General features: G+C 40.3%; 1 protein-coding gene across 3 annotated transcripts in view; it reads left to right on the forward strand.

Moving 5' to 3' along the window:
• klhl4 (kelch-like family member 4) overlaps positions 1 to 10,960 on the forward strand; it is a 50,592-nt gene extending 39,632 nt beyond the window's left edge. For all 3 annotated transcript variants that reach the window (XM_041797574.1, XM_041797575.1, XM_041797573.1), the window contains 4 exons: positions 3,819 to 3,981; positions 6,043 to 6,255; positions 8,998 to 9,169; positions 9,549 to 10,960. In XM_041797574.1, the coding sequence (XP_041653508.1) occupies positions 3,819 to 3,981; positions 6,043 to 6,255; positions 8,998 to 9,169; positions 9,549 to 9,608 (608 nt within the window). In that variant the 3' untranslated portion in view covers positions 9,609 to 10,960. The remainder of the gene's footprint in view (positions 1 to 3,818; positions 3,982 to 6,042; positions 6,256 to 8,997; positions 9,170 to 9,548) is intronic.
• Positions 10,961 to 12,412: the final 1,452 nt, after the last annotated feature.

Here is a 12,412-nt window from a genome sequence, read left to right on the forward strand (position 1 = left end):
TGTAGTTCTGGCTTTGCATTTAGCTTTAAAACATCTCCATCTCGTAATGTTCCATGATTATTTCATAGCAATCTGAGTGGGGGGTTCCCAAGTGTCACCCCTGGCAAAGTGCTGGCTTTTTGCTGCCCATAGGTCTGCAAGGGTGGCTTGCAGGGATATTAAGGAAATAACTGGGATTAGGGAATTCTTCACTGAGCACTTGTCCTTTCAGTCAGATGCAGGTATTTTATATTAACCTTTGAGTTTGTAGAAACATTTCTGGAGGTACATACTCTCAATGATTGATGCATATGACTGTTAATTGAAAGAAGGATTACATTTTTGTCAAAAAACATCTTTTATCTATGTACAGGACAAAATAAGCTAAGAGATAAAGGGGGACTGCTTTGTCCAAGGGGGTGCCAAAATGAGCAGAAATAGAAAGTTCCTTGCAGAAGCTTAAATGTGTATATAGTCAAATTCGTTTTAGCCTCATTACTTTGCTTTCTGAGGAAGCTGATAACAAAACCAATTCTTCAGTCTTTTTCAAAGTTTGAGGATTTAGCTCGGTCTGGCCACCTGGTGTTATAAAACAGCAGAGATTGCAGGATGCATGCTCAGGAGGGACACAGCTGGCCTTCTGTAGAAAAATCACACATTTCTTTTTGAGATAGACCTTTGATATTTTCCCATTCCCCTATCAAAGGCTGGCAGGCTGCTCTGGCCCTGCTCTTCCTTTACCCCTCCCTGGCCGATAAACCTCATATCAGAGGCGTTTTGATTCACAGTTGAAACGGGCCTGGGTAACAGAACAGGGAGATCTTGTCAAAGCATTCAGCTCCCTCACCCGGTGTGGTCGTAGGTATCAGCGAGCCCATGAGATCACACTGTACAGATTACCTGTGTCGGCTTTCATCTTTCTCACAGAAAATATCTCTTGCTGCTTTGCTTGTGGCGTGCATATTTTGAGTCTGAATATATTTGAGCTCAGGGTCTCCAACAGCCCTGCCCAGCTATTGCCTGCTGTGTGCATTAAGGGTAAAAACAAGAAAAGTACGTGCTTTTTATTCCAAAACCACCAGTCTGTTAAAAAAGTGAGTCAGACATCAAGAATTGTTGCACTGTGAAAGTGTTTGTGTCGTTGTTTGAATGTGGTCTTGCTCTCATTTTCCTCAAATATGATTGAACTCCCACTAGTGGAAATAAGGGTGGTATTGTAGAAACCCATTGTGCTGAAACATCCTCTGCAAAGTTTTCTGGCAGAAAACCCTTTCCTCTGTGACTTGGGAATGAAGAATAACAATATAGTTTTTATGGTCTTCCTGTTTTGAGAAAAAATTTAACTGTGTGAGTCACTCTGCCCAGCTCAAAGAGGAAACACGTTGCTCTGCCTGAGCTCTCTCCAAGAATTGTCAGAAGAAAGTCTGGTAAGGAATATCAGTCCTTTTTTATTTACAAGCACTTGACATCATGCTTGATGATCAGAGTTTACAAATGAGAGGTGAGAAAGAAATCTTTGTTTGCTAGTTCAGTCTTTGTTTGACTAGTTCATGTGTTCAACTTTGATGTTTGTGCTAAAGCACTCCTATGAGGAGTATTTAGCAGACCATGAAACAGAGTGATATTTGTCTTTATTACCTTCAAAGCAAACAATAAAATCATTTACAGGACTGATAGTTTTTATTTTGTTTTATTAATGCCAGCAATCTGACAAAACGATCAACTACCTGCAGCCAAATTTTAAAGGGCACCATATTTGTAAGGACCATGCATTTGTGGGATGAGCAGCAGATATGTGGGTTGCAATAATGAAAAATCTTCTCTGCAAACGCCAAACAGCTTATTCTACCATTGGCTTTTATTCGGTGGATGAGGTGATTGTAGTCTAAAGAAACAAGACACACTGGCATAAAACAATTTATTAATTAAACAATCAGGAAACTCAGTAGCATGTGGAAGAACCATACACAGCAACAACAGCCTGGCACCTCCTCCTCATGCTGGTCACCAGCCTAGTCACACACTGCTGTGGGATAGCATCCCATTCATCAACCAGCATTTTTAGCAAGTCAGCCAGTGTGGTTGTGTTGGTCACTCTGGCACGAACAGCACGCCCAAGCTGATCCCAGAAGTAGGAATGGGCGGTAATACGGTAAAATTGACAACTGTATACCGGGGTATACTAAAATAGCCACGGTATTGCTTGAATACTGTGGTGACACCAGCAAGCAGTCATATAATGTGTTTTTTAAACACCTGGCAATAGTACTGTAAATTTTAAAAATTTGGGGAGGGTATGACAGTATGAAAAGTGAGTACCAACCAATCCTCCCCACATGTATTCAATGGGGTTGAGGTCAGGACTGCTGTCTTCTCCTCTCCCAAATTCTGGAGGTAGTTTCTGATAATCCCCCCCCCCCCGTTGTCATCTTAGAGGATGGAGTTTGGTCCCAGACTGAGGAGATATGGGATTGCCACTGGTTGGCAACAGTAAAATAAGTGATTTTGAATTGGCAGTGAAGACCTAGCAATTTTTCATGGGTGCAACCCACATACTCAGCTCTGCTGCTCATCCCTCAAATGCATGGTCCTTACAAATATGGCACTATTTAAAAGAGAAATAAACAGGCTTTCCAACAGTACAAGACATATACCAATAAGCATTGTTACAACAAAGAAATAATCTGCCAAACACAAATTTCCTCACTGTTGGTGCTAAGGAAAAGGAACATGTTGTTGATTGAAAAGGAAATAAGGGAATGGTAAAAAGGGAAACATTTGACATTACAAGGTGCAGATGACTTTTGAGTTGTGCACTGAGCTGTCTGTGAGGTTTTTAAAGTGAAATGAATCATTAAGGAACAGTAAAAGAATTCTTTTATATAACTGTATCTGCAGGGTGGTTGTAGTGTAGTTTTTAAACGTCTCCCAGCAAGTTTTGACATGAACTTTTGCCATGCTAGCCTGTACAGCTCAGGCTAGTACTGGAGCTGCTAATGCCTATTTCTTTTTGTCTTATCTCTGATTAGACTGTCATGATTGTGACAGACAAACCGTTCAACCAATCGCCTTCTGAGAATTTATAAAAAGTCCTTACCTAATGTTCCGTATGGGGGTTTCCCAGATGAATGTGAAATATATATTCGTTGCAAGGGATGTATGAAAGAGTCTATCTGGTGTGTCAGGTTAGGGGGGCATTGCACTGGCTTAAGCAGAGTGTACTATAAGAGACAATAAAGCATGTGATTAAAAAACTGAATGCATGGGAGCTTTGAAGTAGGTATGCTGCCTGTGTTGTGTATAAAGTTACACACAAGATAGAACTTCTATTATCTTTGTGATCAATATATTATTCTTACTGCTCTCAGGATACTTGACGATCCCTCACACATTCTCCACTCTGTTTGAGTGGCTGCCATCAGGCCTTAGACTGCATTGTGCCAGCTGCAGGACTCAAAGAAGGAAAGCTACCTTCGTCCCCAAAGCAGTCCAGCTCCTAAACTCTAACCCATCTGTACTACGGTGTCAGATTGATGCTCTCTCCTGTAATAGACAGACTCTTGCACTGACTGCACATAGCACTTTAGAGCTGAGTGTTTTTGGGCACTACCTCTTATTTATTTCTTGCTATTTGCACATATTCTGTTTTAAATGATGAGTGTTTATCCATGCTGCTGCTCTCTGTGCCTTTTAATTGCCCTTCGGGGACAAATAAAGTGTTTTGAATTGAATTATAGCATCAAATGTTCTTGAACACTTATTAAATGCTTGCAAGTATCCCACTCCAGATGGATTTTTATAATCTAAAGTCCCAACCAAGACATTTACTTCATGTGTAGGTATTGCAGTCTTAGAGGGCCCGATGTACGCTGTGGGAGGTCACGATGGCTGGAGCTATCTGAACACAGTGGAACGCTGGGACCCCCAGGCCAGACAGTGGAACTACGTGGCCAGCATGTCAACACCACGGAGCACCATGGGAGTCACAGCTCTTAATGGAAAGTAAGTTTATCAAACCCACAGACCATCCAGACTTGGCTAAATGCTTGCACTTTGAGGCAAATTATTGTATTTTTGTTTGAAGCCAGATTTTAGAAAAATTAAGCAGAGAACAGGGCAGTTACAGAAAAAGAAGAAGAATAGTGTTACAGTGTTTTTGAAAGAGTTGTATCTACCTTAAAGGGATACTTCAACATTTCGGCAAATTCGCCCATTGCCATAACTCCTATAGTCTTGGTAACAGGTTCGTTACCTTTAGTTGTCAGTGCAAGGTGTTTCTAGATCAGCGCTGCCGAGTTCGGACCTGCTGTGCCAACTCAATGTAAGCAGACGGTATTCCAGCTTTCCCTCATCGAACTCATCAAATACACAATCCAGCAACTCCAAAACGCTCACGTGGACAAGTTGTGACCTGCACATTCACCACGCTATGAAATAATAACATATAATTTTGTAACATTACGACAGTTGAAGCAAATACTCTGAACTATTTCTTGAGTGAACCACTGGGCGGAGTGACACAGTGCAGCAGCCATGTCTGGAGTGTAGTTCCGGCTTTGCATTTAGCTTTAACACATCTCCGTATCGTATTGTTCCATGATTATTTCATAGAGTGGTGAATGTGCAGGTCATAACTTGTCCACGAGAGCGTTTTGGAGTTGTTGGATTGTGTATTTGATGAGTTTGATGAGGGAAAGCCGGAATACTGTCTGCTTAAATTGAGTTAGCACAACAGCTCCGAAACTCGGCAGTGCCGATCTAGAAACAGCTTGCATCGACAACTAAAGGTAACGAACCTATTACTAAGACTATAGGAGTTATGGCATTGGGCGAATTTGCCAAAATGTTGAAGTATCCCTTTAAGTATACATGGGCGTTTTAATTTTTTCCTTTTAATTTATTTCCATACTGAATCTTTTATTTTTTTTCAAGGGAGTCCTGGCCAAGGCAGCTGCATCAAGTTACACACAGAAAAAAACATTAATCTGAGGATAAGCAAGGTTCAGGAGTGTAATGTGTGATCATTAAACCTGGTTCAGTCCTCATCGAAATGAATAAAATGCTCCAGTTTGATTGAGCAGTATGTCGTGGATGTGGAACATTTGAAAGAATAGTTGCATATTCATACACAGTCTACCAGAGAATAATCTCTTTTTAAAACCTAAATGCAACTGAGATTTGTGCTTGCCAAAAATGTGTTGTTTTCATGCAGAAATGGTCTAAATTTACAGACTTGTCTCCTGTAAAATCATAGAATGTACTGAAAACTATAACCTGCCAAATATCTATAACACTGCAGCATGTTTGCTTTGGGAAAGAGTCAGCAGGAATGTAACGGTAACTTGAAATAGATCATGTAAAAACACAGGCATGCTTATGTAACACAGAGTGCACTGGTCCAGGAAAAGATGAAGAGCAGTGTTGGTGTGGTAATATTTTGACAAATTTCACTCTTTGAATGCAGAATGAACCTGTTTGTGATACACTACAATGTGGTTGTGCAGCAGTTAGAAGCTCACAGAAAAGGCTGCTGTGCTTACAGTGATCATTTATTCAGTGCAATTAAGACTCTATAAAAACATTTTATGGATTTGTACGTACTAAATGCCTGACAACAGTATTTTAAGATAAATGAAGCACAGAATGGGCCTGCTCTCAGCCTAATTTAAATATGTTTGTGTGCCAGGAGGAAAGAAGCTGCTGCTCAGCTACATACAGTATTCAGAGTTAAAGTCGATCCTGAGTTATTTTTGCATCTAGGTCAAAAATAGACAACAAGGAAACTGTTTCCCTCGCCTCTACTTCCCTGCTGTCGGGCCTGTGAGCTACACCACTTAAAACACTGATGTGATCTTTCTGAGAGAGGAAACTCTCAAGGAAAGAGCCTTTGAGATGTGTTATTCAATCTTCACTGCTGCAGCCCCTAAAAATCTGTCACATTACCATTATTGTGTCAACAGTTTTACAAACATCTGACAGCTGATGAGAGCGAATCCCACCAGAATCAGTGCTACTGTACGCACGTTTGAGATGAACTGAACCAGTTTTGTTTGAATATCTCAGACTGTTTGCAGTTGGGGGAAGAGACGGAAGCTCATGTCTGAGGTCAATGGAGTGCTTCGATCCACACACCAACAAGTGGAGCATGTGTGCACCCATGGCCAAGAGGAGAGGAGGAGTGGGTGTGGCGACGTACAACAACTTCCTGTATGCTGTAGGCGGACACGATGCCCCAGCCTCCAACCACTGTTCCCGACTCTCTGATTGTGTTGAGAGGTCAGTAAATGCTCCTTCTCTAGAGGAGAAAAACACAAACACAGAAATGTTGTGTAACATATTTGGATAGCACTTGCTGGAATTCAGTTGAGGGTAGAGTCGAGGCGCTCTAATAAAAACAAAAGGGAGTTTAACTCGGATCGATCCACACCCTGTTCCTTTTGAGACATGTTTGTATTACACGGCATGATACCCAGTAGAGGAGATCATAGTTTCCACACATGCTTCTATTTTACAGTATCTGGCTCCATCTGGTGGCCGTGGTAGGACCTGGAATTAAAAAACCTTCAGTTGTAGTTTTCTTCCATGACTGCACTGCAAAGATCTTTTACCATTTGACAAAAATGTAAATCAATCCTTTGTAAATCCCTTCAAATCTTTTTGGAAAAAAAAAAGATTTTCATTCTGCAAGTGGTGCTGAAAGAAGTAAAACAAGTTCATTTATAATTCAGAGTTAATCTTTGTAACTATTCAGAACATATGGTGATGAAAATGAACATCCATTAATTTTCAAAACTGTGAAAAACAGATGGTCCAGAGCTTTACAGCTCTCTGAATTCTTTCCATTTCAGAGTTTAATCGCTGTGGCAGCTGAGAAGTTATCTTTGAATCATTGATTTGACTCACTTAATATCAATTTAAATCATGCGTGTGGAGCTTTTTTAATCACTGACATGTCTTACTTCGATGTGGTATTATGTTTGTCTCCATTATTGAGCCCATTTATTAAGTTCAGGGTCCTATGTTTACAACATTGTTGGAGATGTTTTAGATTTACCCCCTGGATTTTTTTCCCTTAATTTGGAAAGGACAGCTGATACAGTGGGGAACCGGGGAGAAGAGGATTGTGGAATGACATGCAGGAAAGGAGCCACAGGCTGGATTTGAACCAGAACATGGGGCGCATGGACATAATGAATAGACTACCAGCGCCCCACACTGTTACTAAAACATCCTTTATACTTTATGATGCTTCATGATTTAGTCATCACATTTTGTCATGTACATTTCTGACTAATTTACTTAATTCTGACTTAAACAGAGGACCCATCGTGCCAACAAGAGGTGAATTGTCTTTTTACAGCTATGGCATGCAATTTATTAGTAATTGTTAACCCTTTATATTGCACTCATTGAAATACTTGGATGCCCTAGAATTTTATTGGTGGACATCCCAGTACTTTTTAACTTCTGTCACTTGTGTATATTTTTTCATGCCTTTAGATTTTGACCTCTTTAAGAGGCACTTTATGGTGGTACCACCAGTTTTATCTAAGAATTCCAATAGGACACTTACAATAATCTTAAATATTGAATAACTAAATGAATTTAAGCAGTGATGAGGCTTACTATAAAAATAAGAACTGATGTATCATTTTTATGTTATACTGGTGTAAAACTGACTAAAAACACTTGCATTTCAATATTTATAAAATTATTTTTTCTTTGATTTCACCAGAAAACATAAAAAACATCACAAATATTCAAAGTCTTATTCATTTATAATCAGAAATAAGGCTTACAGAAAAAACTGATATATACCACCTAAGTATAATAAAAACATTAAAAGGTCATTAAACGGACTAAAAATCAAACTTATTTTACTATTTATACCTTGTAAATTTCAATAAATGAATGACATTTACCCCACCATCATTCTTTAAATTTTCACAAACCTGTGGCAGCATTCAACTACATTATAGGTTTCTGTTATCCTACATTATAATACATTTTTTTTATAAATAAAACACCCTTAGTATGGTTGCTAGATGAGTTAAATCTAGACATTTTACACCCCTAACCAGGTGTGTACCATTCAACTTTATAATGTGTATGTTTCATCAACTTATCATGGTTAGTTATGAATGTAGGGTTGTTTATTTTGGACCAAAAGAGACACAAAAACTGCATTTTTTTTAGTTCTGGAGGAAACAGGAAGTTGGAGGCACTCTGGGCCATTGCTGATTGGTTGGACTGTGTGATATCGCTTTCCATGGAGGTGACTGATCTTGCTGAAAAAAAAAAAAAACATTCTGGTTCAACTGTATCACAGAGAGTTTGGGGGAGGCAAGAAGGAAGCTGACCAAAGTGACCATATATGGTTCCTCGCTCCATAAAGGGTTAAAGCACATCATGTCATTCCTTCTTGCTTAAAAATTCATAATAAACTCCAGAGACAACAAAGCTTCATCTCCAAACTCTTGTGAGGACTCCTACATTGTCATGATGGAAATATGTGCTAAAATGTTCAAAATAGAAATGGATTACTTTTCTGGCCAGGGAGGGTGTTTAAGTAAAGTAAAACTTATCATTTTTATTACAAAATTTAAGCCTTTTATTTCAGAAGGTGGCGTATCACAGTGGTGGTCTGGAGGCTGGAGCTCTGGAGGGCTAGACCCCACTTGATCGAAAATCTCATCCTGCTTCCATCAAACAGTCAAATGAGTCAGTCAGTGAACATTTTTGCCCCAGAAAATGTAAAAATAAGTTATTTATTTTGTAGAAATAGCTTCTGTTGTTATTGATGGTGTCATTTCTTCTCTATTAATTCTATCTGTTGCATACTTCGAGTTTTGTTGTCTTAGGTGCTCAGAAGAAAACCGCTAGTCACAATTCCTAGCATGTGTTGAAAATGCTAAACATAGTAAGTAAAGATAGGACCATGTTTTCCTACCCCAGGCTTAGAGGATTTCTTTTTTTTTTCAAGGAAAGAAAATGTATTGACCTCCTTTGTAATTCCAGGTATGACCCAAAGACAGACACGTGGACCACGGTGTCGTCCCTCAGCGTCTCTCGTGATGCAGTGGGTGTTTGCCTTCTGGGTGACAGGCTTTATGCTGTGGGTGGATATGATGGCCAGTCCTACCTGAACACTGTTGAGTCCTATGATGCACAGAACAATGAGTGGACTGAGGTAACCACTCAAACTCACTTCACCCAGCAACACAACAAAGTTTTTAACCTCTTCTTTCGGTTTAAAAATAATGAGGTCCAAGTTTACAGTTTTTAAATTCATACAGGTTAAACTCTTTAATGGAGATGTTGCTTGTTTTTGTCAGCAGTGGTAATGAGTAACATTAAGGTTTCTGGTGACATCCTTCAGGAGCTAACTCTAGTGGAGTCACTGAATAGCATCAGTAGTTTAGAGTCTTCTTCTCTTATTTTGCAACATGTTTTCTACTCTTGCCTCTCTAACCCTCTTATCTGCATGGAGTGAAAATGGGATTTTTTTTTTTTTCAAAAAACAAGCCCCAGATGAGAGGCTGCATGTTAACCCCTCTGTCTTCCTGCAGGAGGTACCTCTCAACATTGGCAGGGCAGGCGCCTGCGTGGTGGTGGTGAAATTGCCTTGAGGGTTTTTGTCTCACAACAGCGTGGGAAACAAATGAGAGAGCGGGCGAAGAAGAGTGGACTAACAAAACAACAGATCAAGGACACATCCTTCGAGAGTTCTGTTTTCATTTTTTTCCTCCCTTAACTCAACTCTCCAGATTTTTCAGAGGGAGACACAGACTGAGCCATGCCCATAAACCATTGTTTCTATCATTAGTGGACATTTGTGCCCACAGGGGACGGCTGCACATTCTCTGCATTCTCAACCGATCAAGAATTTTCATAGTCTTGGCTAAGCTGTAGCAAGAGCCGAGCCTCTGTTGTTCTGGTTTTTTAAAACCAGTTTGAAGAAGTTCTGTGTTTGTCTGTGGCATTAAATGTGAAAGTTACATTTTTAGAAATAAGCCTCCGGGTTATTTTACATCTATACAGACTTTTCTTATCAGTGCCATCACATACAGTCTATTTTTGGGTTTCTATTTCACTTTTTAGCCACCCAAATTAAATTTCCTATAAAACATAAATGTAACTATGTACCAGTGTTTTCCTCAGTGTGTGGTCTGAACACATTCTTACTCTTTATGGGAGCGGACCACTGTGAACTCTGAGGGTCTCTGAGTTTACCCAGGCTCGTTTGAAGAACAAGAAAAACAAACTTTTAATGTGAAATCCAATGTTTGGGTGATTTCTTGGATTCTTTTTTATGGAGCCTGTAGCTACAGAACACCAAAGTCATTCGCTTGTCTTAGGAGTCTTGTTATGCTTGGAATAAAAGTTTACAAATATTGTGAATTACAGAAAATATATCATATTGATATTTCACATTGCTGTACAGATTTTATTGTTGAATTTCTGAACTTTCATGCGTGTTGATAGAATCATGCCTAAACCAGTGCACTCTGGTGACTACTGTCATTATTATTATTACTTCTCCGGCTTGATTTCTGGGCATGCAAGCTGATTTGATTCAATATTACACATCAAGATCAGTGTCTTCTCTGTGTTTCGAATGATATGATGCCTTTTGGGTCATGTTAGTTATCTTGTCATTTCAAACACTGCAAAACTTAAATCTTACCAAGTGTACTGGTCAAATTCTTGTCAGAAAATCCAGTTATACTTATAATAAGCCTCATTCAACTCACAGATAAACAGGGCCGGTTTTCCTCAAGGCATGCGTATTGGGTTCAGGTCCAACCTATACTTTTCTCTCTTCAAATAAAGGCATATAAAACCTCATATTGTTTTAGGATACAAAAAGCCAAAACATGGATTTCTACAAAAAGGGAAAAAAATCAGCTTGAGGAGCAAGCAAAAAGCTTTAAAATGAGCTAAACTAACTAAACTTAGCACAAAAAGTAAGTAAATTTGTGTTTGGTAGATTATTTCATTGTTGTAACAATGTTTCTTGGCAATGAATCTATACCGTTGGAAAGCCTGTTTATTACCCTTTTAAATGGTGCCATGTATTTGTAAGGATCATGCATTTGTGGGATGAGAAGCAGAGCTGAGTATGTGGGTTGCACCCATGAAAAATGTGCTAAATCTTCTCTGCAAATGCCAAACAGCTGATTCTTGTTTGGTGTTTAGTGGATTGGATGATTGAAGTTTGAAGAAACAAGACATATTGGCATTTTAACAATTTATTCATTTAACAAACAGGAGCCTCAGTAGCGTGTGGAAGAACCATACACAGCCACAGCAGCCTGGCACCTTCTCCTCATGCTGGTCACCAGTCTGGTCTCACACACTGCTGTTGGATGGCATCCCATTCTTCAACCAGCATTTGTCGCAAGTCAGCCAACGTGGCTGTGTTTGTCACTCTGGCATGAACAAGCACGCCCAAGCTGATCCCTCAAGTGTTCAATGACTTTTAGGTCAGAACTGCTGGCAGGCCATTCCGTCCTCTCCACTCCCAAATTCTGGAGGTAGTTTCTGATAAACCCCACCCTGTGGGGGGCAAGCGTTATCATCTTGGAGGATAGAATTCGGTCCCAGACTGTGGAGATATAGGATTGCCACTGGTTCCAGAATCTTATCTCAATATTTCTTTGCATTGAGATTGCCTCAAATGATGACCGGCCTTGTTTTTCCAGTGAGGGAGATGCCGTCCTACACCATCACACTGTTCTCTGCGTCTTCTCCACACTTTGACCCTATGATCCATCTGCCGTAGGCAGAATCTGGACCCATCGCTGAACATAACATTCCTCCCCATGTCCAGTGAAGGGTACTAATGGCAGGCCTCCTGGCAGCCCTATGAGACTGGAGATTGGCTGTGTGCAGTCTGTTCCAGATTGTCTGGGCAGAGAGCCGTTGGCCATATTTTCCTGCAAACCTTGACTGCAAATCTGTAGAAGACAGCCTATGGTACCTAAGTGCTGACAGAGTGAGGAAACGGTCTTCTTGGGGTGACGTCTTCTTGGGACACCCACTGCGTGGCCTGTCTCTGACATCCCCTGTTACAGGGAACTTGGCCTTCAGTTTGGAGATGGTACTAGTGCTCACTCCAAACAATGCCGCAACCTGGTTTTGCAGAACACCAGTTTGAAGTTGCCCTATTGCACGGGCCCTATCCATATCAGTCAAACATGGCATGCCTACTGACCACTGTAGCAGGGCCCATGTTCACACACAGCACCTGGGGGCACCAGGGGTTCAAAACAAGAGTCAATAGCAACAGCAAAATAAGCTGTTTGGCACTAGCAGAGAAGATTTGGCAAATTTTTCATGGGCGCAACCCACATACTCAGCTGTGCTGCTCATCCCACAAATGCATGGCACCATTTAAAAGGGTAACAAACAGGCATTCCAACGGTATAGA

Source organism: Cheilinus undulatus, linkage group 10 (assembly GCF_018320785.1).
Source record: "Cheilinus undulatus linkage group 10, ASM1832078v1, whole genome shotgun sequence".
In the NCBI taxonomy this organism is placed as follows: Eukaryota; Metazoa; Chordata; class Actinopteri; order Labriformes; family Labridae; genus Cheilinus; species Cheilinus undulatus.